The sequence below is a fragment of the Dunckerocampus dactyliophorus genome, chromosome 13, assembly GCF_027744805.1.
Source record: "Dunckerocampus dactyliophorus isolate RoL2022-P2 chromosome 13, RoL_Ddac_1.1, whole genome shotgun sequence".
Taxonomy (NCBI): Eukaryota; Metazoa; Chordata; class Actinopteri; order Syngnathiformes; family Syngnathidae; genus Dunckerocampus; species Dunckerocampus dactyliophorus.
In genome coordinates this window covers 6,926,382-6,953,374 of record NC_072831.1, presented here as the reverse complement: position 1 = coordinate 6,953,374, position 26,993 = coordinate 6,926,382, and the positions used below count along the sequence as shown (strand labels likewise).

General features: G+C 42.0%; 2 protein-coding genes across 3 annotated transcripts; both read right to left on the bottom strand.

The window, feature by feature from the left end:
- Window positions 1-1,929: 1,929 nt before the first annotated feature.
- On the bottom strand, window positions 1,930-8,958 carry nat8 (N-acetyltransferase 8). 2 transcript variants are annotated; one of them, XM_054797738.1, is made up of 3 exons: window positions 8,681-8,950; window positions 8,332-8,427; window positions 1,930-4,262 (listed from the first exon to the last, which is right to left on the bottom strand). In XM_054797738.1, exon 3 carries the CDS (start codon window positions 4,243-4,245, stop codon window positions 3,571-3,573), a length of 675 nt encoding a protein of 224 aa, XP_054653713.1. In that variant the 5' UTR covers window positions 4,246-4,262; window positions 8,332-8,427; window positions 8,681-8,950; the 3' UTR covers window positions 1,930-3,570. The 2 variants fall into 2 exon arrangements, with proteins under 2 accessions (XP_054653713.1, XP_054653715.1); XM_054797740.1 differs by lacking the exon at window positions 8,332-8,427 and having other exon boundaries at window positions 8,681-8,958.
- A 770-nt stretch (window positions 8,959-9,728) lies between these two features.
- On the bottom strand, window positions 9,729-26,842 carry slc39a8 (solute carrier family 39 member 8). The gene is made up of 8 exons (XM_054797109.1): window positions 25,783-26,842; window positions 22,935-23,097; window positions 17,360-17,529; window positions 17,089-17,211; window positions 16,101-16,271; window positions 14,952-15,159; window positions 11,043-11,227; window positions 9,729-10,981 (listed from the first exon to the last, which is right to left on the bottom strand). The coding sequence occupies exons 1-8, from the start codon at window positions 25,996-25,998 to the stop codon at window positions 10,835-10,837; spliced, it is 1,383 nt and encodes a 460-aa protein (XP_054653084.1). The 5' UTR covers window positions 25,999-26,842; the 3' UTR covers window positions 9,729-10,834.
- Window positions 26,843-26,993: the final 151 nt, after the last annotated feature.

The window sequence follows — 26,993 nt, the reverse complement described above, 5'->3', positions numbered from 1 at the left end:
TGAGCAAGACATGAAAAATTAACAGCACCAAGAATACAAAAGACATAAGTATCGGGACACATGGCCATTCAGTTGATAGGAAATGAAAAGAAATTAAAGAAATATTGAAGTGCTGTGAATACATTCAGGATGCTGGCCTTGCCAGCGGCGTGATAGTGATGGGCCTCATGCAGCATGCTGGAGTCGTTGCATGTAGACTCTTGTGACTTCCCTCCCTAGTCCCCTGCCTCTGGCCAACCCCAAGTGGGTAAAGGAAGTCGATCAAGCGTGTAAGCATTACGAGGTCAGCACATAGCCTCTCCTTCACCAAGACCCCACCTTGCCTCCACGCGGCAGTAACTCGTGCCTGACAGCTCCAGGCTTAAATGGTTGGGGATCGCAAGGTAGAAGTGGGTCGCACCATTAACAGTGGGTACAGTGGCAAGGGGAGTAAACCCCGAGGACAGGCAGCAGATCAGACTACCGGCAGGCCCCTGCAGTTCCTGCAAAGCAAAGGTCGCCATGGGTTCCCTCATGCCACTGGAGGTCCAAATGATGAAATATCCAAGCACTACATTGTTGTTTTTATCCATCTTTTAGTCAAGATACTAATACACTTGTGCGTAATGGTGTTTATGATACTTTTGTACTGCTACCACAGCTATCAATTAACAGTCACCACTCATATACTGTATTGATAAGCACATACAATATAGGACAGTGGTCCCCAACCCTTTTGGACACAAAAACCAGCTTGTGTTCCCACAGAGGACTTCACCACTTAACATGTGTCCATGTCTCTAAATGTGCCGTACGCCAGCTACAAAGTTGGCATACTGGTGCACACATTCTCATGACAGGTTGTGTTTTTATAGATCACATACTTGGAAAAGAGCATGCACAACATTTTGGCCCTGTTTTGTGTGTACACAAAGATGAGGCCCCAGGTGTGTTATGTGCTTATAGGTGAGGGCGAAAGGGTAATACCAAGTCTATTTGTGGCATGCAGCAAATAATTTTTTTTTCTATTTTTTTTACACACATCGTCTAATTAAGACCAACACCTTCCCCGTACTGTAAACCAATTAACTAAATTTAAGGCATATCTGTCAGCAACGTGGAGAATAAAACACATCAGAGCATGAGGGGACATTTTGTTCCTCAAGCAAACTTGACTGAATGATATAAAATAATAACAATTCAGATGAAAGATTAATTCATAAAATCAGCCTTGCTAATTGCCCGATTAGGATGAGCTCTCCGTGTCGGCATTATTATCACCAAGAAAAGCTCAGTAAACAGCAGTAATGTTATTTAACGTGTTTTATTTATATGTAATTATTTATCAGCTGTCTAACCCATTTATTAGGGACACTCCCTAAGCTACTGTAGCTAGTTAGCCTCGGATAGCTTCCCGCTAGGAAAAAAAAAACCCCTCTCACTAAAGCACATTCAAACACATATACGAGTCAAAATAGCTCTGAATGTGTTTGATGGGTTTAAATAGGCTCTCTACATGGACAAACATTGCCGACGCCTACCTGGTTTTATCCGTAAATCAGGCTGGCTGCTCGGCTTGTGCCACTCGCATCCATCCATCCATCCATGTAGGTCAGAACGGAGTGCTGCTGAGATGTCCGAAGTGATGCCTGAACAGAGCGGCAACGAGGAGCCACGGTAACAAAATGTTTACAAATATACTATTGACATTCGGGGACTTTTAATGAAATAGCCAAATACCAACGAATCTCCCCAAATATCTGTATTATTGCTACCTTAACCTCATTTATTTGTTGATAGGCAGAGTTCCTAAGATCAGTCCTAATGGCCACATAGGCCAATTACATATTTTTTTTGCATATGTAAGCCACGCCCACTCGGCTAATTTGAATGACAACCGAAAACAGTAAGTCAGGCTGAAGCAACAAAAACACTAAAAGGATTACGAGACAAGTTTATGTATTATATTTATAACTAATAAGAAATATAAACAATTACCATCAAAAACGAATTACAGACTTGATTGATCCACAAGGGAAATTGCTTGGGTACAGTAGGTCAATTACAGAAGAAAAAGAAAACACTTGAATAAATGCAATGTAATATGAATAAAATATAATCAAATAACAACAATATAAGATAAACAAGATTTGCATATTTACAAATAGTGTGTAAAAATATAAGTAAATTTACACTTTATACTGTACAAGGGAGGGCAGACAGTACAGTGCAATAGTGTTGTGAATTATCTTGACAGACAGGTCAGGTATTGTAGAGCTGGGTGGCATGTGGATGAATGTGAATGAAGTCCTGTAGCGTTCACTGTGGGAACGAAAATGGAGGAGTCTCTTGGAGAATGACCTCCACTGCCCCTCTATTGTCCCATGGAATGGGTGTGTGAGGTTGTCCATGATGGAGAGCAGTTTGTCCAGCATCCTCCTGTCTCTCACTGTTACAAACGCCTGAGTGCTGATGACTTGTTCGGCTTTCCAGATCAGTTTGCCCATCCGGTTTATGTTCTTTTAGCTGGTGCTGCTGCCCCAACAAACCACAACAAAGTACATACAGGGCACTGGCTACCACAGACTGGTAGATGATCTCCAGCAGCTTTCTGCACACATTGAAGGACCTAACCTTCCTCGGGAAATGGAGTCTGCTCATGCCCTTCTTGTAGACAGCATTGCTGTTGTCCTTCCAATCCAGTCTGCTGTTCATGTGGACCCCCAAGTACTTGTAGTGGTCCACTACAGCCACCATGGGCTCCACTGGATTCACCTCTATCACCAGCTCTTTGGTCTTGTCCACATTCAGGAGCAGGTGGTTTGCCTGGGACCACTCTACAAAGTCAGCCAACACTGTCCTGTACCACCTCCTGTCCATCTCTGATACACCCAACCACTGCAGAGTCATCAGAGAACTTCTGCAGTTGGCAGGACCCACAGCTGTACTGGAAATCAGAAAAGTAGAGTGAACAGGAAAGGAGACAGGACAGTCCCCTGCGGTGCCCTTACACCACTGACCACGGTATCAAACAGGGAGCTCCCCAGCTACACAAACTGGGGCCTGTCAGACAAGTAATCAATAATCCAGGAGACAGTGGATGAGCTGACACCCGTCCTGAGCAGCCTCTCAGTCATCAGAAAGGGCTGGATGGTGTTAAAGGCACTGAAGAAATCAAAGAACATGATCCTTAAGGTGCACTTCCCCCCATTCAGGTGAGAGTGAGCACGATGCAGCAGGTTGATGACAGCATCATCCACACCAACATGAGGTTGATATGCAAACTGTAGAGGTTCCAGGGAAGCAATCTCTTTTAGGAGACTATAAAAACAGCTTAAATGTCACATGGATTACTTTTATTCCATTTTATCCAAAATCCTAGACAACCACAGTGTATCCAAATGAGCATCCTCCAGTTGTTTATGTAGCGTAGAAGTTGTTCAACAAAAAAATCAGCTAAAATGAAAAATCTCAAAAGAATCCTAGTGGGGTTTGTCTACCCCACTAGGATTCAAATGATTGTTGCCTTTTTCCCCCCAATGCGCACTCAATTTATCAGCGATTGAAAGTAGTCCAGCACTGGTGTTTACATCAGTTTCCTTTTTTGTCTTTCTGCAAATCCAGTCTGTACTCAAAGAGGGAGAAGTTTAGGAGCTTGGCTACGATGTCAGGAATGACAAACTCGCGCACCTTCTTGTAGCCCATGTGCTCATAGAGCTTCTGAGCGTCAGTCTGTACCACCGAAGTGTAGAGGAGGACGGCAGCATAACCTCGCTCGCGGGTAAAGTCCGCCACCCTCCGACACAGTGCTTTGGCCACGCCCCTGCCGCGGTGACTGCGACGCACGGACAGGCGCTTCAGCTCCAAACAATCCGGGACATTCTCGTTGGGCAGGCAGGCCACCATGCCCACCACCTGCCCCTCGTTCTCCACCACCCAGAAGCAAGAGTCCTCGCCCTTCATGTATGTCTCGCCAATGGTGTTCAAGTCCTGCTTGTAGGACGTTTCAATGTAGCTTTTGAACTGGTAGACCACTAGCTGGCGGGCTGCAGCGAGCAGCAGCGTGACAGTCAGGATGGGCAGCAGGAAAGATTTGGAGCTGGTCAGCAGGGCACAGAAGGTGCACATGAGTACCATCTGGGTGAGCGGCTGCTTGAGGAGGTGCACAAAGGATGAGGGCACATGCTCGCTCATGCCGAGCAAGAAGAGCTCCTTCACCATCTCGCCATCGTCGTCGCGGTACTTCCGAATCTGGACAGCGGCCATCGCTCAACACAGGAAGTCTGAAGATGAGAAGTGACACATTAGATACAAGTATGTCAACTTTTCTATTACTGCGGCTCCCCGCACATTCAGCATTCACGTTCTTGCAAAGTCGCTGATTTTTGGTATTTTTATTCCTCTGAAAATAGGCAGTTTTTTTCCACGGAAAACATATCTCATTCACCATAAGTCTGTAATAATTTCGAAATATGTGATAATACAGGTAAAATGTACAGGATACATGTACCACTGTTAAAAACCCCCACATTCTTTTAGGGGTGTCACAAGATCACATGTCACGAGATCTCGCAAGCTCAAAAGGTGACGAGATTTCTCCTTCAGAAAACAACTGTCTCACAATAACCAATAAATAAATGAATCACAAATGAAAATGAACTAGACAATTTTGTCGCCCCCATATAGTGCCATGTGCATGCGTGTCTGTTTTCCTCGTCTCTTGCCTCCAGGCAAGCAGAGGGTTCTCTCTGTGCATTGGTTCAGCATCCAGACGCTGGACACCTAGATGCGAACAACTGCGCTCGAATGGAGTGAAACCTCTTGTCACTTTGTCTATGTGGGGGGTGAGGTTGGGCCACGAGCATGCACACGGCAAAAGAGTGGACTCTTGTGAGGAACAATTGAAGGATAATACGGTTTTATTAACTTGTTAGCTGAGTGAGTAAATATTTATTACAAGTAGATTTTAGAATAACTGTTTTCATTGATTATATTGATTGATTGCCTTAATATAAGTACAGTATAAATGTAACTGTTTTATGTTTAACTGAGTGAGTGATTACAAGTAGTTTATAGAAATAATGCTTTATTAAATAATTAGCTGAGTAGATGAACAACTGTTTAAGTGTGTCAAAGGTCAAACGGAAATAGTAGTATACAATCAGTGAAGGCCAGCCGGGACCAGCAGCCAGACATAAACAAGTCAATACGCCTTGAGACAAACTGGGAAAGTATGTGTTGTTTGTGCAACAAAAGCGTCAACAACTCAGCGAAGGTTTCGACTATCAGCTGCTGGCGTCACACAACTTCGTCAAAGAATCCGGGAGAAAGTTATCTTTGGAGAGACTGGCGCCAATGGTCTGAGGAAAACAATTATAAAAAGGCAGAGGGGACTATCGATTGGGACCTGTCTCTCTTCCTTCGGCGGGGAGGCTGAAGGCGTCCATGGGAAGAGACACAGTCCGGAGCTTCGTAACTGCAAATTCTATTCTGTCCGATTTATTTTTCAATACATTTTGTAAATCTAATACCAGTGTGTGAATCTTCTTTGCTTCTCGTAACTAGAGAATAACGAACACGTAGAGGGGAGGTGAAATTGGCTTAATTAATTTTCTAAAGTGGTCCTTTTGACCTTTAGAAGGTTGCGGAGAATTTCATCTCCAACACAATACAAAGTAAGAAAGATCATTGCAAAGCCAAATGCCACAGCTCCTATGTGGGAATGAGCAAGGAGCCAATCAACACAAATGCGTCAGCATGCTGAATTTGTTTGAAAGTGGTGGCCACCTTAAACATATCCACCTGACACAGTTTTCCCGTCTGGGAATAAAAAACCTACACACTGACAGTCAACACTCACTGAGACGTTTAATCGGAAAAGTAAATACAAACGAAACAGCGCAAAATGGTGCAGAGAGAGCACACTTTACCAGATCGCAAAAGAACCGCTACTCTTAAATACAGCTGAAGAGTCAGTCTTTCAAGAAACGCTCCAAACTTTATATAGACAGTACGACTTGCCTGTGAGCAAATATATGTCACAAATGCCAATTCCACAACTTTACAGAGTAAAAGATGACATACATATAGCATTATTAGGATTATATAACATATATTATCATAGCAGTACTGCTTTGTTTGGTCTCAAAAAATGTAGACGATAATACTGTTTAGCATCAATTTGTGGGACAATAAAGATTTCAAAATGCACCTGCATTGTTTTGTGACCGGGTTGAATAAAATAGTTTGTTTGAAAGGTCATGTTTTTTATTGTACTTTTCTTAAGGTTAATGTTAAAATGTCGTCTTATGTCGTTCTCATAGACCCAATCTCGTGTATCGTCCCGCCATGTGAGTTGGGTGACACCCCTACAATTTGTACATGTTTATGTCTTTATGCTTCACTGATAATGTTTGATGTTTTTTCATCGAGAGATGAAATTTCGCATTTTGTTCGTCAGTCCTTGAACGCACCATAGTCGTGTGACTCAAAAGTCTTTTTGGGTGCACAAGCACTGAAAAGCACAAATGGGCGGGTTTTACCACAAATAAACAAGTAATTTGTTTCACAAAAAAAAAAAATCAGCAAATTAGCGGGGACACATGCTGAATCGCGTATATGCGGGGATCCACAGTAGTGTATTGCGCATCTCTCTGTTGGACTTGTACGTCTTTACTTGAGGACTTGGGGTTAAACACTTGAAAAACACTGACTTTCTCCCGCCTCTGTTAAAAAGCAACCAAAGGTTTGATTGCATATTACATTAGTCACTAGCTGCTGCAGTTCCAAACGTCCTAAATGGAGCAAAAAACAGAAGAAGAAGACACACAATATAACAATAATAAATCCTGCAGCAAGACTAGCCGACACTACAGACACTGTGTACTAATGAATGTACAGTATAGCTTCTGTGGGATAATTCAGTTCAGATTTGACAAGTCTATAGTATAGTGGCTTTCTGGTATGATGTGGTCTAAATGCTGAAAAAAGGGTGAAATGTGCCTTTATTTAGTGCCTTTTCACAAATAAAAGTCTCACTATTAGTGTGGTGGGTGTCAGGCACAGGTGAAGTCTTACCTAAAATGCCTGAAATGTTTTCACACCAAGAAGCATCACAAAAAAACAGACAATGAGGATAAACATTCGAAATGCACATTTAGTAGCAATGTTACAAATGTTTGGAATTTGTAAAATCAAGTCGGGCCGCACGGTGGCCTAGTGGTTAGCATGTTGGCAACACTGTCAGGAGATTGGAATCTTCATTGGGCATCTCTGTGCGGAGTTTGCATGTTGTCCCCGTGCGTACGTGCGTTTTCTCCGGGTCCTCCGGTTGCCTCCCACATTCCAAAAACATGCATGTTAGGTTAATTGGTGACTCTAAATTGTCCATAGGTATGAATGTGAGTGTGAATGATTGTTTGTCTATATGTGCCCTGCGATTGACTGGCGACCAGTCCAGGGTGTACCTTGCCTCTCACCCAAAGTCAGCTGGGATAGGCTCCTGCATACCTGCGACCCTAGTGAGGATAAGCGGCATAGGAGATGGATGGAAGGGTAAAATCAAGTCTGTGATTACTTCTATTTGATAAAGCGTGACTTGAACTTTAATTTGATACCCCATTCACTTCTTTAACCCAAATATTAAACAAGTTAGAGCAGATTTTATAATGGAAACTACTGCCTTTGGCCCCCATTGCTTTATCATTGAGTCAAGACAAAAGCTGTGATCGACACACAGACAACCGTACTACAAAATATATAATAGGCTGTGAAAATCTGTTTTAAAAGTCAACAGAGTATCCATTTACATGTTTTTTTAATAACCAAAAAGTCCAGGGAAGAAAGTCAAGTGTCATATTTTTCGTGTACTGTACTGTATATGCCTCACACTGCAGAGCAGCAGCACGTTGTGTATTCCATTTCACCCCACAGAAACCACAACGCAAACGCGACATGTAGTGTTTCCGGGCAAAAAAACATATTTCGGACAATTCAATGTTCATGAAATTGCGTCTGCGGATAGATATTAAAGCAAATTAATATTACATATACCCTTTGTCTTCCTCCGTAGCTCCGGTCCATGAGTTTGAAAGCCTTTAAGTTGTACTTAATTTTCCAAGCACGAATTGACTTGATGTGGTCCAACACTCAATATAAATCCGATACGAAATAGAAGATGAAGTAGTAATCTACATAAAAAGCATGTATATGGATGAAAATACAATCGACACCATATGAAAAAATACATTTTTAACGACGTCCGCACGGACTCTCCTACAGAGCGCTAACTGTCAGATTTTTTCAACGCTAAAATATGGGTTTTGTAACATTGCTACATTAAGTTAATTTTACCTTAAATTTCTCCTTCACTCGCACAGTGCCCAATCGGGAGCAGGCAAATCCGAGGTTAACTCGAACGTCGTTGTAGCAAGGTGGTCGCCCTCTGACCTAAAATCAGTGCAGTCACATGACATTACAATAATGTCATCACAGTAAAATAGGCAACCTAGGTTCCTAGTGATATTATATTTAATCAAATAGAAATTGTTAGATACAAATATGAACAGTTGTGCTACAATTCGCTGAGACCGTTCGCAAACAAGTTATGCATTATTTCCGAGGATTAGCTAGTAGCTAGCATATATGCTATGCCATCACTGCGACCACAATGGTCAACCTTAATTTAAATATAAATGCTTACCTGTCTTGGCGTACTCGTCCTTGTACAAGAAGTATGTTACGGTGCAGAGAGAAGAGGAGAAAGAAAAGGAAAGTTGAAGGCAAAAGCAAGGCAAAGTTGAAGCAAAAGGAGGTCAACTCAGTCTGTCTCTCTGCGCTTGGGATATGGTGCTTTCATGGTCTGCAACAAAATGGGAAAACCATAGCTACGCCTTCTTAAAAAAATAATTGTATTACTTGAGTCGCATCTGGTCCCGCATGATCAAAGGCAAAGGACTTAATGCTAAGATGGTGTGACTCGCAGCAATATGTAATATGCTCGCGTGATTTTGTTTTGTTTTTTCCCGAAAGGCCTTTTACAGAGCAACAACTTCCCAAAAAAGCCGATGAACAGAAGACTATGAATGCATCTTAAGAAAGAGCGTCGTTTCGTCACCATGGTGAATGAGTCTTTGTTTACATAAAAAATACAACATTTACATAGTAAATAAAGGCATACCCCCTCTCTAGACAATTTCTTTGCAGGCCTCAGGAGGGACTACAAAATGTCAGCGGTACTATTATGATGTTAATGTTATTGGGGGGGGGTCAAGGCAGCCATCTTAAAAGCAACTTGATGTCATAGTAAAAGTTTCAAAAGTAATTGTAGTTACTAGTTATTTTCCTCGAGAGATAATTGAATTTCTAACGGAATTATTCCTTCATAAATGTAATTAGTTTCCAGAGAAAGTAATTATTGCATTATTTTTGTCAAAACCCTTCAAATATGTAAAATAATTCAGATTCAGTTGCTTGCTTCTGATTTGCCAGAATGCACATCAGCCAGTGAATGTGTTTTTATGTGGACGGACATTATTTTAAAACACCGGCGTGGGGGAAATGTGCATTTTTGAAAATATTTGCGATCGTTTGGACATAGCCTTAGGCCAGAGGTGTTCAAACTTTTCCCATCGAGGGCCACATATGTAAAAGTCAAAGAATGCAAGGTCTGCTTTGATATTTTTTATTTTGTAAAAAGGCTAAAACTATACATATTTTAGATGTATTTCAGCTTTTCCTCACTACATTACACCCTTTCTGTTTTTTTCCCCCATTGTTGCTGTTTTTCTTTCGGGGGGGTGAGGGGGGTGTTGTTCAGTAGGATATCTCCAATGTGTCGCAGTCCACAATAGCCACTGGACCGCACTTTGGACACCCCTGCCTTGGGTGAAGCTCATGACTTTTCAGTTCTCTACCAAAACGCTAGGGGTCAGTGTTTTCCTGCGAGTGAGCAACCACAACTTGTAGACTAGCTATTTCTCTCCCTGTGTAGTAGTAGTGAACAATGGTCACTGAAGCACTGCACACCACATTTAACGGTCGGTAACGGTAACGGCAGAGTAATTAAGTTACCCAATGACGGCATTACCAACACCGTTATTCCCAACACTGATTATTACAAAAGCAAATATTCTTTATTTATCAAATCTCACAAAAATGCATCCTGTGCCTTTCAACATAGACTCAAACAATTTTAAGGAGCTTCCATTCATTTCAATACACTGCTCTGGTCTAAAAATCACACAATATTCATCATAAAGTTTTAAAAAACCCAGAGGTCAAAGATCGCAGTTGTTTACACGGTCACATGGTCATAGATATTTATATTTATGTCTTTTGTGTCAAAGTATACACAGTCTCTTTGTCTTTGACAGAAGGCATCAGTGTGATCTGAATAAACCCTGAGGAAAAACACAATAACACTCGAGTGTAAACGTACAATTACAAAATCTACACCACATGTTATTCAGATTTTCGTCCACCTGATAATAAAAATAAAAATAATGGCTGTGACTGTGTGAATCATCCACACGTGTAGAAAAAACAGAGAAAATCGGGTAAATAAAAAACTGCAGCCCTAACAAGTGAGAGTGTTACAGAGAAGCAGGTCATTACAGTACATCAAAGAGGATAAACAAAGAATTGGCTGTCTCTTTCGGACAAATCAGGCTGAATTTCGTGAACGAAATGATTGCATGGATTTCCTCTGCTTGCGGAGAACAAACAACGTTTGGTTCTGTTTGTACAAAACAATCACTTGACATTCCTGCCCTCTCACACGATGAATGATGATGAGCAGAAAGAGAAGCAGCTATATGTTTTCTTCTGGAGCCGTCCCGTGCCTCGCTTGTCCTCGTTAGCCCAGGTTGATCTGTCCTGCAAACATGGTGATGAGCAGGATGATGGCAAAACCCGTGAGCAGCCCCGCGTTCTGGATCAGGAAGAAGACCAGCTTGGAGGAAGTTCGCTTCTCTTCCCTGGCAATGGCGTCCATCTCTGGGAACTGAAAGAAGCACAAGCAATTTATTGGGAGGAGTCTAATGAAGGGACTGGAGGGGTCTCACCATGTCTGCCAGAGCGATGTACAGGAACATCCCACCCGCGATGGCGAAGATGGCGTTGGGGGCAAAGTTGCTGCCGAGCAGAATGCCGAACACGAGGCCGACGTAACACGCCAGTGCTGACAGCAGGTTGAAGAATATGGCCTGAGGGATGCTCATGCCCGAGTTGAGCAGGATCACAAAGTCACCTGAAGCACATACACATCAGTATCCATCGGTCACTTCAACTTCCTGTTTTTGTCACAAAATACATTCTAGTTAGGGCCATTATTTTCGATTAATCTGAAGCTTTTTGTTGCGATTAATCGAGTAATTGGTTGGGCCCTAGACCAGGGGTGTCCAAGCTTTTTCCACCGGGGGCCACATGCTGAAAAATGAAAGAATGCAAGGGCCACTTTGATATTTTGTTGAGCAACACATGCAGATATGCTTAGCATGTTGGCCACACAGTCAGGAGATCGGGAAGACCAGGGTTCAAATCTCCGCTTGGGTGTGTGGGAGTGTGCATGTTCTCCCCGTGCGTGCGTGGGTTTTCTCCGGGTACTCCGGATTCCGCCCCACCACTCTAAATTGTCCATAGGTATGAATGTGAGTGTGAATGGTTGTTTGTCTATATGTGCCCTGCGATTGGCTGGCGACCAGTCCAGGGTGTACCCCGCCTCTCGTCCAAAGTCGGCCGGGATAGGCTCCAGCATGCCCCCACAACCCTAATTACGATAAACGGCATAGAAAATGGATGGATGGATGCATCTCGGCTTTGTGATACAGGTGAAAAAGGATATTATTAGTATGAACTTCACTCTTTTTAACCATTTATTTTATTAACCATGTTTATTTTAAATTTTCCAACTAATTCTTATTTCTTCTTAAATAATCTTTATAAGTTTTCCTTTCGTAATATGACTTTATTCCTTAACAGAACTTTTTTCCCCAGCCAAATTTTCCCAAAATGACAACTTTATTTTTTTTCTCTTATTCCGTCTAATATTTCAACTTCATGCTACAATCCATCCATTTATTTTCTATGCCGCTTATCCTCACTAGGGTCGCGGGGGTATGCTGGAGCCTGAGGCGGGGTACACCCTGTGTCACCAGCCACTCGCAAACAGCCATTCCCATTCACATTCATACCTATGGACAATTTAGAGTCTCCAATTGACCTAACATGCATGTTTTTGGATGTGGGAGGAAACCGAAGTACCCGGAGAAAACCCCCACACACACGGGGAGAACATGCAAACTCCAGAAAGAGGTGCCCAATGGAGATTTGAACCTTCCTGATCTCCTGACTGTGTGGCCAACATGCTAACCACTAGACCACCATGCAGCTACTAAAATGATGTTATTTTTCTCATAAGATTGCGTTATTCTCATGAGATTATGGCTTTTTCTTATTTAGATTACAACTTTTTCCTCTTACTATTTTTTGACTTCATTCTCATAAAATTACCGCTAATTTTTCCATTTTTGTTGTTGTTGTTTTTTGTTTTTTCTAATTTTCTTGTTAAATGATATTTTTACGATGTGTTGCGGTCCAATAAAAAAAAAACAGCCACGAGCTGCAAATGGCCCCTGAGGCTACTTTGAACATCGATGCTCCAGACCAGAGGTCGGGAACTGATGTCTGCCTCTGGCTCTCACACGTTTCTTAACACATTTTTAAATGTTTTTGTTCGCTGGCATTTTAAAGTAAAACGTTAAATTGGCTTACCCCTGGGGGTAGGCGCACCCCACTTTGGGAACCTCGGGTCTATCAGATAGAGTAGACGGATTAAAACTGTCCTTCCGATAGTTTCCAGGTCAGACGCTAAAACACGACTATAATTGGCTAACGCGGCAGCCAACCTGGTCATTGAGTGGTCGAGCAGTAAGCTTCCCGCCTCCGTAGCGCAAACACTTTTGACGAGAAGATGGCGAAAACAAAGAAAGAAAGATGAGGAGTACCGTGCATTTTAGCACGAATGGACAGAGGAATTTGTCTTCGTGGAGACAGCAGCTTTGGCGGTGGTGGTTTTCCAGTGATAAAATGTCATCGATGAAACGGACGGACAGGTATACACTGTAAAGCGGCACTTCTACACATTTGGGCGGTCAACTTTATTGTTGCCATAGGAACATCACTACATGAAGATTTGGAAGGACGTGTACGACAGAAAGCTGAGCTGGCGAACAAACATAAGTGGACCGAAATGGAAGACTTCAACGCCCAGACCAGCTGATTGCCAAAACTGGGAATGCACGTCCTGTCACATAACACACTGCAGGGTCTGGTTAGTACCGATGTGTCGGTCGCAAGCGAACCGGCTCTAAGAGTCAGTTCTATCAAATGAACGACAGGAGCCGGCTCGCGTCGTTGGGAGCCGATTAGTTTTTTCCTCGTCTTTTTTTCTGCCAATGTCATTGGTCAAGATGTGTGGCAGCGTCTCTGTGTCCACACTGAGCAGGGGGAGGGGCGGGGTTAAACACACGCTGTGGTGCTCTTAGAGCCGATTCGTTCGTCAGAAATTTGCATGAAGAGATTTGACCTATTTTGACTTCATTTGTCTACTGGGTCTTTGTTTGTGTATTGTATTTATAATATCCAATAAAAATGAAAATATACAAAAAAGTGTATTTATAATAACATAATAATATAATATAACATTATAATATATTTTTGTAGCTGCTAATTAAGGTTCAAATAAATCCATTTAAAGTAAATCATTTTACACAACACACATAATTTGGTCATAAATTAATTTCAGACAACAACAAAATCTGAGCAGCCACTTGGGAGCTGAAAGAGACGGCTTTTTTTTGTGAGCTGATGCAAAAGAGCCGAAATTTCCATCACTCATGGGCAGTGCTGTGTTGACTCTCTGCACTGTTTCCAACTGTTCAGTCAGAAAAGTAGCTATTGGCTGTCCTAGAAGTCGCTAGATGATGTCTCATTTGCATATAATTTGCATATGGAATATAAAATACTGTAGAAAAAAATCATAACCTCGTAGGAGACAGAAAAAAAATGAGTAAAAACGCCTTAATTACTTTATTAGAACTACAAATAAACTTGATTTTTGGCTTGTTAATTTAAAATTGTCATCATTTCATCAAAACAAAATAACTTTCATGTTTTATTTCGGCCAGCGCCTCTCAAAGTTCTCCCATCACACGTTGGCTGTTGAGAACTTTTTAAATTAGCACAACTGAACAGCGAATAACAGATTACGCTGTGTTTATTCTATGGCTCACATTAACATGGTTCGTGAGTAGCACACTCTTCTGGTGAATATGTGTAAATAGCAATTCATTTGCACTTGGGATGCGTCGAGCTCCGCATCACGGCTTGCGACTGCCTTTGGGCGGGACGGACCCCTCAACAGCACCCGCCGCTGCACAGTGAGAACACAAAAATGCAGAACAATACGTGCTCTCACCATACTAGAAAAGTCCCCAACGACGCCAGAAAATGTCGCTAGATTTGTCGCTAGTCACTTTTGAGAAAATATGTCGTCAAGCGGGGTTGGAATGTCGCCAGATCTCGCGAGAAAATCGCCAAGTTGGCAACACCGACTACTTGTGAGCAGTCCTTCTCACATCTCAAACACCAACCGACGATCACGTTTAACGCATGGAAGCCTCAACGCCTGCACGAAGCTTAACGTCACCACGTAGCAACTAGACTACAAAGCGAAACCACGCAGCACCACAAGTCGCATTAATGGTAAGAAGTATTTTATTTATTGATTAGCTTGTGCATAACAACATTCTTAACAAGAAGAGACTAACTAGATTCTAAAATTGTTTGTCTTGCCTAAAAATACTGTACTGCTAATACTGCTGCGTCTAATACTATCAAATTATTTCAGAATTCTTCATCAAATTATGATTTTTTTTCAAATGACTGTTTGTATTATTGAGTAAAATACTCACCCAGCTCATGGGGGAACTCCTCACACACTATGGCGGTGGACGTGCTGAAGCCAGCCATTATGGACACGGTGAAAGAGGCGCCGATTGCCAGGCCATCGATGAAGTTGTGCAAGGCGTCACTCAGCGTGATCATCCACGCCACCGTCTTGATGCTGCTGATGCGCTGGCCACGAAGACAGCGACACATCACGTCGGACGCCTCGACATCCTGGAGACAGGAGAACAGCGTTCGGAAAAAGAATGATAGCTTATTTGTTCAACCAGGATTATGTTACAAAGGAACACGGAATCAGTTGTTGTTGTTTTTGGCCAACATGTGACGTAAACTGTAAATATGCGCGTACGTATGGACATGGCATTAACAGCGCCCTCTGGTGGCTATAATTTATTTAGCCCAAGTCTAATTGTTTGTGTTACTGCAAATGTTGGCAATTGTTGAACTGAACATTCAATTATTTCAGCTCACATTTGAAAACTGGTCTCAAAGTGCACGTTTTGGAAAAGGAGACCATTACCGCCTCACTGTAAAACGCTGAAAACGACAAATACACAGCCACGCAACTTACGTACACCAGTCAAGCAAAACCTACGCATACGCCAATGAAGCGTATCCAAAAGACAATTTCTGGGCGCCGTACAAAGTGATATTGTCACCTACTGGCCTGGCATGCGTACTGCAATCGTCTAATCGTACGCAGACTGGAAAACAGAAGAGGAATGTTGCAAGCATGTCAAACTTCATTGAAAGGTGAGAGCAGACGCACATTGGCAGTGTTTTGGACTCACAATGTCTCCTTTTTGGGACGCACAAGGAGTCTTTGTGCTACGGAAGGACAATTCCTGCATTGACCAGGAGGGGAAGGAGCAACTTGCCTCTTTGTTTGATCAGTCTTTGTACTGGTAAACATTAACGCCGACTAATCGTGCAACTGTCTGCACTACTTTGTCTTTAACGTGCAGTCATGTGACTAGCGCCCAACATGAAGTCATCATTGTGTGTGTGTGTGTGTGTGTGTGTAAGATCAAATAGATATCAGCAAACAATGTCTGATAAGATTAAATGGCAGCCACTCATTAGATAAAAAACATGATTGGGTTCAAAGTTGAGTGGATTCGGTCATGTGCTTTAGCTTTAGCGCTGACGCTAACCTCTGCAGGTATGATGTTGGCGTGCGGGTGGTCCGAGTTCACGCTGCTCCTGTCCGTGCTGATAGTGCTGATGTTGCTCAGCACCATCGAATCCTTCTTCTCCGACACATCGCCATTCTGCAGCGAGGCCTGCAGAGGCGTGTCGGCAGGGGAGAAGTGGGAGGGGCCGTGCTGATGATGAGCGAGAGGACTGATGTTAGCTCCACCCACTTGCTTTATTTACAGAATGTTTACAAAGTACAAAGTTGGGAGGAAGAAAGAAAACAACTGAAAGAAGTCGTCAGAAGGAATTGAAGACAGTGAGAAAAGAAAGTAAGAAAGAAAGGAGGAAGGATGGAAGGATGTGAAGAAAGAAGGAGCAACACAAATAAGCGTTCAGATCAAAAGGAAAAGAAAGAAGAAAAGGCCAAATGAAGGAAAACGGAAGGCTGATCAAAGAAAGTAGGAAATAAAAAAGGAATAAGAAAGACAGGAAGAGAACAAGGAAGACAAAAAGAAAGAAAGGAAAGAGTGAAGAACAAAAAAAAGAGATGAAGAAAATGAAGAAGGAAGGATGACGAAGGGAAGGAGAAAAGAATAGATTAAGAAAGGAGAGGAGTGGAGGAGGGAGGATAACGAAAAGAACAGAGGAACTGAAGAAGGAATAAAGGATTGAAGAAAGTCAGCCAAAAAAGGACGAACGAAGAGTGAGGGACGAAAGCAAGGAAGGAAGAAAAGACGCAAGAAAGGAAATGAAGAAGGAAAGGGAGTGAAAACGAGGAGTAAAACAAAAACAGAAAGTGACAACAGAAGGACGGATTGAAGGTTGTGTGCAGAAAGAGCAGTTCAGACAAAACAGGAAGAATAAAGTGAAGAACAAAAGTAAGGAAGGAAGAAAAGACAAAAGGTCAAAAAGTGAAAAGGAAGGACCAAAAAAACACATTTGCTTATAATGATGTCATGTACTATACATGCTGTATAAATACAGGTCAGGTAGATGAGTCCATACCTCATGTTCCACTCGGAGAGCCATTCTTAATATCCTCTCCACGAAGAAGAGGAGATAAAATCCTCCAAATATTCCGATTGCTTTGGCTACATAGTTGTCTGCTTTGGGATCAAAGCCCAGAGCCTGCAGAGGAAAAATGTCAACCATGAGAGTTCATATCCTGACCTCTGCTTGTGTTTGTGTGCATAATTACAGTGTCACTTGTTGCTAGGCAGACTCCACAGCGCTCAATCAGGGCTGTTTTCATCGGCCAATGAGAAAAATGACAAACCTCCGGTATGAGCTGGAGCACGGCGTTGGAGAAGAGCGTCCCGATGGCCAGGCCGATGAAGTAGGTGAGCACTTTGGGGAAGTAGGACTTCTTGGTGAAGGGGATGAGCAGGAGGCCAAGGAGCGCCGCCAAGTTGATGATGGTGACGGCCAGGAAGCCCCAACCCCACACTGGAGGAACACCACGAACATAATTACACAACACTGTGAACAATATGTCATATTAAAAGGGGTCCTAGCTATCCTGCTCATTTAAATGATATTGGACCCCAGTGGGGCAAGATCGTAAGGGTACATCTTCTCCTCTTGGCCAGATTCCACATATCAGACAGCTTTCCTGTTTGCTCACTGTAGTAGTGCCTTCCTGACAGTCCTCTGTACTTTTTATACAGTATCTGACAAAAGTGAACACAGCCTTCACATTTCAGCAAGCATATTTATGACCGTATAAAAAAAAAGGGTCACACATTCTAATAATCATTCCTCGTTTATCGTCGTTAATTGGTTGCACACAAGACTGTGATACGTGAATTTTCGTGAAGCAGGGTTCCTTATTTATAAATGGAATACTTTCAAAGAGCATAGAAAACCTGTTTAGGACCTTTAATATTATTGGAGGTCTTTGGACATGAAATAACACCCTTATAGTCACCTTTACACGTGTATTACCCAAAATAGTAGACAAAATAACAGAAAATAACAGTGGTGTGAAAAAGTGATTGCCCCCTAAACCTAATGACTGGTTGGGCCACCCTTAGCAGTAACAACTGCAATCAAGCGTTTGTGATAACTTGCAATGAGTCTCTTACAGCGCTGTGGAGGAATTTTGGCCCACTCATCTTTGCAGAATTGCTGTCATTCAGCCACATTGGAGGGTTTTCCAGCATGAAGCGCCTTTTTAAGGTCATGCCACAGCATCTCAATAGGATTCAGGTCAGGACTTTGACTAGGCCACTCCAAAGTCTTCATTTTGTTTTTCTTCAGCCATTCAGAGGTGGACTTGCTGGTGTGTTTTGGATCATTGTCCTGCTGCAGAACCCAAGTTGCTTTCAGCTTGAGGTCACCAACAGATGGCCGGACATTCTCCTTCAGGATTTTTTGGTAGACAGCAGAATTCATGGTTCTATTTATCACAGCAAGTCTTCCAGGTCCTGAAGCAGCAAAACAGCCCCAGACCATCACACTACCACCACCATATTTTACTGTTGGTATGATGTTCTTTTTCTGAAATGCAGCATTACTTTTACCCCAGATGTAATGGGACACACACCTTCCAAAAAGTTCAACTTTTGTCTCGTCAGACCACAGAGTATTTTCCCAAAGGTCTTGGGGATCATCAAGATGTTTTCTGGCAAAATTGAGACGAGTCTTAATGTTCTTTTTGTTCAGCAGTGGTTTTGGTCTTGGAACTCTGCCATGCAGGCTGTTTTTGTCCAGCGTCTTTCTTATGGTGGAGTCAGGAACACTGACTTTAACTGAGGCAAGTGAGGCCTGCAGTTCTTTGGGTGTTGTTGTGGGGTCTTTTGTGACCTCTTGGATGAGTCGTCGCCGCACTCTTGGGGTCATTTTTGTTGGCCGCCACTGTTCCATTTTTTCACCATTTGTGGATAATGGCTCTCACTGTGGTTTGCTGGAGTCCCAAAGCTTTAGAAATGGCTTCATCACCTTTTCCAGACTGATAGAACTCAATTACAATCTCAGTTATGTTATGTTGTATAATAAAAAGTTTTATTTAAAAAACGCATTTTGTGTGCAGTCGTGTCGTCATTGACTAATATTTATATTTGTTTGATGATGTGAAACATTTAAGAGTGACAAAGTGTGAAGTCAGGAAGGGCGCAGAAAACACTTTTTCACACCACTCTACATATCAACGTGTCTTCAATGTGTTTTGTGAATGTCTTATATTTATATGATTTATTTGAATTTTAGTTCATTTAGTCATTTTTATCCTTGAAAATGACTAAAATACATAGTGCAAAACAAAAAAATGCTTAAGTATGCATTTTTTTAAACAAATAAAAGGCTATAGTGAACCATGAAACTGCATTAATGATCATTCAAAAACCATGAGAGGGTGAAATCCGCAGCGCAATGTGGTGAGGGACGATGGACTATGGCAGGGGTCGGGAACCTTTTTGGCAAAGAGAGCCATGAAAGCCACATATTTTAGAATGTATTTCCGTGAGAGCCATAGCACATTTTTTAACACCGAATACAACCAAATGTGTGTATATTTAAGGAAGACTTAACAATTTTAGAATATAATAAGTCTCTGAATGTATTCTTTGTAACGATGTTGTTATATCGAAGCTAACCAATAATAAATAAATTACTTTTTACCATTAATGCGACTTCTGGTGCTGCATGGTTTTGCGCGCTACTTCTTATCTTTCTTTCTTTTCCTTTTTCGTCACACGGGTTGTCTCTGCACAATTAGCTAGCTGACTATTTGATTAAAGGAGGGACGACCCCAATAATAATCATGTTTTGGTGTCTGACACGGAAAACACAGGAGGGACAGCTGGCATTGCGCTGGATGGATTAAAATATATTAGAATGCATATTTTGCATCTTATTTTTAACACTGTGATTTCTGTAATGTTTTACTTTCAAATGTCAGGAAAACAAATTCAAATAAACACATTTTATGGTGTTAGGAAATGTCTGAGAGCCAGATGCAGTCATCAAAAGAGCCACATCTGGCTCCCGAGCCATCGGTTCCCTAACCCTGGACTATGGTTTAGTCAAGCTTCCGCAATGTCACTTTAAGGTCTGGAATTGATGACGGGGTATTCGGTTCACTGAGCCAAGTTTCCCCACTGTCCTGACACTTTTTAATAACGTGTTGGGCGGTTCTCAACTCGATTTGAGTGGCCCATATTTCCAAAATATATTAATATTACAAAAAAATGTATGTGGTTATTTACAAATTATTTCATTTGAGATTTTTGGGTGTTTTTTTTTTTAAATCATTGCACCTGAACGTTTCCTGCTACTGTGAGAATGACACTTTTATACAACTGGCTTCTTTATTTTGCCAGGTACGTTATAAATGTAAGTTTTTATCTTTGTCTACATCTACAAATGCATTCTTTGAATCATATCGAATCGAATCGTGTCGTTTGTACACCGCATCGAATTGTTCTGTTTTTAAAATATATCGTTTTTGTATCATATCTTAACTCGTGTATCTAGATGCGTATGCCGTTTACCACAAAGAGATTTACTGTACATCCCTACTTATTACCAGGGATGTGCGATAATATCGGCCCACTGATAATATCGGCCCTGGATTTTTTCGCTATAATGAAAACGGATATAGCGATTTAAACGCCACAAGCAACATCGATGTTGCCGTAACAGTCAGGGTTAGGGTTAGCATATACTTGAGCCGATGCTTTGCTTAACCGTGTTTGGGGTGGCAGGACGTGGTGGGTCGTCAAAACACCGCTAATGGTGAGCAGAGTAGCTCATAGACATATATATATGTAGATGCCCCATCAAGCGCCGAGACGTACGTCAACGTCGCAGCCATCTTGGATGGGGCAAGAGTCGGAGCCTAGATGATGCCTCATTAAAGTGCTGCAAACCAAATCCCTGGGAATAACATTTCACAGGCAAGACTTAAACATTCCTTTTGATAGTATTTGGCCCGTAGACGGCATGATTTGGCCATTATAACATCGTTTTGAGAGTATAATTTGCCGACGCTGTGGAAAACACTGTATTCCCGTGCACAATTCATTCATTCATGTGCCTATGGGGTAGCAGCCCGTGAAAAAGCACGGAAATAGCGGCAGGCGGTAGTTTGCTTATGCAAGATGTTGTTTACAACCATGCCGAGGAGCTAAGTGCTGATGCTGTATCCATTAGTTTCACCACGGATATGTGTTCATTCACCGACAGGAGATATGTGATGTTACACATATCGGTATCGGCTGATATCGGAATCGGAAATTGAGAGTTGGACAATATCGGATATCGGCAAAAGAGCCACTATCGGTCATCCCTAATTAACGATAAAAACTTCTTTCTATCATGCGATTAATTGCAATCAGTTATGAGTTAACTACGGGCCAAGTGCGATTAATCGCGGTGAAATATTTGAACCCATTGACAGCCCTAATTTTTACAAACTGTGACATTCATTGCAAAACACCAAACTCTAATGAATAACAGCTTACAGCCAGCAATGTAACAACATTCATAAAAATAGAAAAAGGATCAAATGTATCAGTGATAAAGAAGAGCAGGTTCACAGCATGTTCACATATGAACATGCTGTTAAATAACAATATAACAAACTTCATGAACATCATCGCATGTATCAACCTGATCAGCTATTACGGTGTTTCAAGGTTTAAAAACCTCCCTCTCCTCCTGTCGTCGATGTTCTCCCTCAGATTCTTTTTGTTGCATTTTACTTTTCCATACTGGGATTGCAGCTTTTAAAGGCCGGAAGTGTGTTGTGCGTGTCGAGAATGTCGCTTGACGATTAAGACCAGCTGGGAGCAAGAATAAACGTCCCGTCCTCATTTCACTCAGAACTTGCATGACGCTCGGTGACCTTAACAGGCGGTAAAACACAACACGGTGTAAACGCACTCATACAGCCCGAGTCGCACCAGCACGCTCTGTTGAACTAAGCTAACCCCGCTAGCTTCCATTCACGCTCCGTAAGAGAGGAGATTCACAGTCTTTTCGCCAACTTCCGCCGGTGTTTCGGGTCACCGTTTGGACATGGTGAGTTTGGGAGGGGGCGGGTTAGTGTTCGTGATGAGATTCCGCCACGATTGAGCGGTCCGGCGGGGAAATACTTCCCCACACAAACGTTCCTTCTCCTCACGATGACAGCGATTCGTTCACATTATGTTCATTTCCGCCAGATTTCAGGTTTAACAGTACATTCCGTTTCTATTGACCAGTTCCGCGATTCCGTTAAGGCGGAATTGAGGGTAACAACCTGTGCAGCTCAGAAAACAACGGTGCTCACTGCGAGGGGCCCGCTATCCAAGCTGCACACTGACTACTTTAAAGTATATCCAAGTTTACTTTCAAGAGTACCGTCCCTTAACAAGACAGCAGAAAAAGCTTGCTGATTTGTGACTTTTGTGAGATACGGTATCAGCTGGACTACAGACATTTGAGTGTGGATAGTTTCCACGCCATGCTGTGTTATTAATCATTAGCTGATCACACACAGCTGATAAATATTAGCATACAGTATCATTATCCGGGAAGGGCAAAGAGAGACGTGCTTGTTTGACTTGTCCAAAAGGCAGACGGAGGAAACAACACGGTCTCCCCCGTTGGACCAGCGTGTGGCGGCGAGGTCAGCGCCTCGAAAAAAAGTCAGCGCTTCAGCGAGTCATTCCAGGCCAGAGAGAGGCTTTTTTTAACAATAAAGATGAAAATAAAACATGTCCATTTATCCTCCAAAGAGGGACAGAAGGTCAGCATCAATCCACGATGACACCCTCACTCTAATGTGAATTGTTTGAGCTGCAGGGTGAGAGGAAAAGGGGGGAGATGGCGGTAATAAAAGGACGGCGGCGGGGAACGCAACAGCTCACCGGAGTAGTCAAGCGTCAGCGGAGGGTCGGGGGCGGTGTAAGGGCAGGAGGGCAGCAGCACCTGGGTCAACATGGCGGGGCAGATCCTCTCCAGATGTCCCACGCTCAGCTGGCTGACATTCAGGAAGCCAAAGTGGGACAAGATCTGCTCGGCTGAGAGGCACTGAGCAAGAGGAGTGTGGACAACATGTCATTAAAAGGACACTTTATCGCGTGCTAGAAGGTGAAATATTAGGTGTTCAGCAATATCCTGCTGTTAAATAACTTTAAAGCAGGGATGGGCAAACCTTTTGACTCGTGGGCCACATAGGGTTAAAAAAGATAGACACCTTGTTAGCATTTTTGCTCTTTTTAAAGGTCTAAACTTACATAGACAGTGTTTCCATGTTCAATATTACCATGCTAACAATTAGCATGTTAGCATTGCTAGTATGCTAATGTTAGCAAGGTACCATTTAAGCCATTTTCATATGTATAAACTTACATAAAGCCCAAGCGCTATTATGCAAGGCATTAGCAGGCTAACAGTTAGCATTGCTCATCAGGGCTACGTGTAAGCATGCTAGATACAGCATTTCAGTCCGGCGTCAGCTCGTCAGGATTTGGCCGAGGGGCCGTGCACATATGGGTGGGCACCAGAGAGGACAACATACTCACGGTGCAACAAAACGAAAAACACAACGCGTCCACAGCAAGTTAACGCATCACATATATCACCAGCTACTTCTACATGGGAGAGGAACGACAGCTAAGCGGTAAACATAACACGCAACTTTAACTGTTATTTACAAGTGCCGCAAGGCATGCTTGGTAGTCCAGCGGTAACAACAACATATATATATGGAGAGTATGTTGACATCCCTCCTTGTTTACTCCCCTGACAACCTCCTCAACACGGCAAAATGTTGAGAGAGTACCACAAGCTACCCAGCATGCCTTGCGACAGGACTTTATAGGTGCCATTTTAGCATGGGTATTTTGCGTAGATATTTATTTGTATGCACACATGGTGCAATAGGTAGGTTCCATTATGCGTCACGTGCCTGCTGACGCGTCGTATTGCTTGGAATGCCTTTTTGTAGCGTGCCACAAGAGCACTGCTAGTCATGTTGCCGGATGCAGCTTCGATGTTGAAGGTTTAAAAATAAAGAATTTAGAAACCCCCGGTGGGCCAGGTTAAGATGCCTGATGTGGCCCGCGGGCCCTGTTTTAAAGGAAAACTGCACTTTTGGGGGGAATTTTGCCCATCATCCACAATCCTCATGTGCGACATGAACACGTCTTTCTCTTTTCTGTGCGTTAGAAAGATATAAAAACATTCCGCCTACAAAAGCCTGCTGAAAAAGACTCCAAATAGCGCCAACAACGCTCCATTTACAGCACATATCATGTTAAACGCATATTAACCAAGCTACAGCGACATTGTTATTATTATTGTCATTAACATCGTTAGGCCAAAGAACTACATTACTGGCATAGTGACACCTCACCACACCACACCAGCTAGCCATGCCACAGGCCACTGCCAAGAGGTAACACTACATCACATGTTTTTATAGTCTGATAAAAGCAAGTAACAGTTTAACAACCCATGATTGGATCATAATGTGAATAGCAGCAGTATCAGTAGTGGAGCTGAATTCTATCACACAGCTCATTCATCACTGATTGATTGCAATAAATAAAGTCCTGCTACTTGCATGCTGCGGCTGTTTAAAGTTGCTGTATTTTCATCAATTCAGGGGTTAGTACCACGTACAAAATGTAAGCAAGTAATATGGATAGAATTACTTTTTCCCCCAATCAAGTTCAAGGTCGTTATTTGAGGTAATTTGTGTGTTTTAAAACCTTCGAAGGAACAGGAAAATGCAAGTGATTTTTATATCAATGTAATGGTTTTCGTCAAGGAATTTGTATGTTTCTACAACTCAGGAACAAAAAATGAACGTACCAAATGAACATATTATTTTCATTGAGTCGTTTTCTTGATGAATTTGCGTGTTTGGAAACCTTGTGTAAAGAAAAAGGAACTTTCATCAAGTCAAAGTCATTTTTTTTTTGTAAATGTGTGTTTTTAAACATCCAGAAAATGTGAGTAATTAACATGAATAAAACTACTTTCATTGAGTAAAGGTGTTTTTTTTCATGACTTTGTTGTTTTTAAACGTTGTGAAGAAGAAAATGTAAGCAAGTCATGTAAATATAATTACTTTTAAACACAAAAAGGGAATTTTGGGGGGGGGATCATTTTTATCTTAGCTTTTTTTGGTTAGTTTGCATTTTTTAAAAACCTTAAGATACGAGAAAATGTAAGGGATGGATGTAAATATAATTAAAACAACTACAATTTTTGTTGGGCTATTTTGCATGCTTTTACACCTTAAACTACCAGTAAATGTAAGGGATTCATTCAAATATTCTTACTTTCATCAATTAACGGCCATATTTTGGGTCAATGCGCATGTTTTGAAACCTTCAGAGCAAGAAAATGTAAGCGATTGATGTGAATATAATTATAATATCATATAACATATTTGAGCCAAGTAAAACGAAAGTATTTATACAATATCTTGATGACGTTTGAGACTATATCTATGAACAACACAACAGAACTTGAACAGATTTCGTCGCAAAACACCACATTAGTCCAATTCTTTGTGCACACTACATGAAAAAATGATGAACTGGTTTTAGTATTAAAATAGGAACAGCTTTAGCAAACTACAAGCACAATATCACATTTTGCGAAATTAACACCTTCAATGAGAGAATTATCACATGATCATTTGATGATGCATAATAAATGAAGTATTGATTGACTATGCGTGAGTTAATAATCAATGATCACCTCTTGATCGGCCAGCGGGTTACTGTCCTCCATCACGGACTCAGCTCTCCGGGCGGAGATGATGAGCAGGAAGTCCTCCAGGTTTTGGCTGGAGATGGACTCGTTGTGTCCGTAGAAGCGCACTATGTTCTCCAGGAACTCTTGTCCGGCCAGGACGCTGACGGCGAGGAGCAGAAGTCCCCAAACACGAAGAAGAAGAAGAAGAAGAAGAGCCATCTCTGTGTTGATGCAGTCCAATAATAAAGACGAGCCAAGTTCAGCTGGCGTGTTTTTAACTGCAGTCCAACTTCATGGCACCCCCCACCAGCACTCACGCCGCTCCACAGAGGAGCGTGGTGCAGGACATTGTTCCCTCCCTGGGGGAGGTTCAAAGATCAGCACATGCACGACGGGCAAACATGGAGGTGAGCGACCGCATGCGGCCATGCATTGAGCCAATGCTTTCTTTTGTGCGCCCCCTTCCCTCCACACCTGGAATGCTCACACGCACGCGCACAGAGGTTTGGGAGTATGTGTGCGTAAGAAAAAAAAACATGCACGTGTCATATTAACAAATGGCCGAAGGCCTAAAGTTGACTAGCTCATGTAACAACTGGAAGTTTTGACTCGTAAACGTGAGTGGTGGGGGGAATTGTCGCCCTCTAGTGTCAGCTGGTGGTCAACGCACGATGACGCGGGCAAACTTTGATTAACAGTAAAGCTGTGATTTGGTGTTGTAATTAAATATACCTGTACATTCAAAAAGATTAATATAATTTACGTTTAAAATGTATTTTTAGTTCAGATTTTGTAGTGTATACAACCACTACACAACCGGCATTAATGTTTTAGTTTTTTTGTTGTTTTTTTTTTAGATTTTTGTTCAAACATTTGCTCATATTTTGTATCATGTATCTTGTTGTGCGACGCACAAATCGTGTGTGCCGTAACGATTAAATTAATCAACAAGGAATAATTACAATGGAATAAAATAGTCCGATGCGAGCCACTGTCCAATTAAACAAAATACATTTCCTATATATTGTGATTTTTTTCCGCCAATAAAAAAAACTTAAGTTTTTGTTTTTTAAACGACGGTAGCAAATATTTATTTTTAACATTTTAATTTTCAAAAATGTCTTAAATTATTAGAAATATTTTTTTATAACATAGTAAAAAATTGCTTTACTACTAAGTTTCACGTCAGCTAAGTATTTCCAGAAACAGTTATA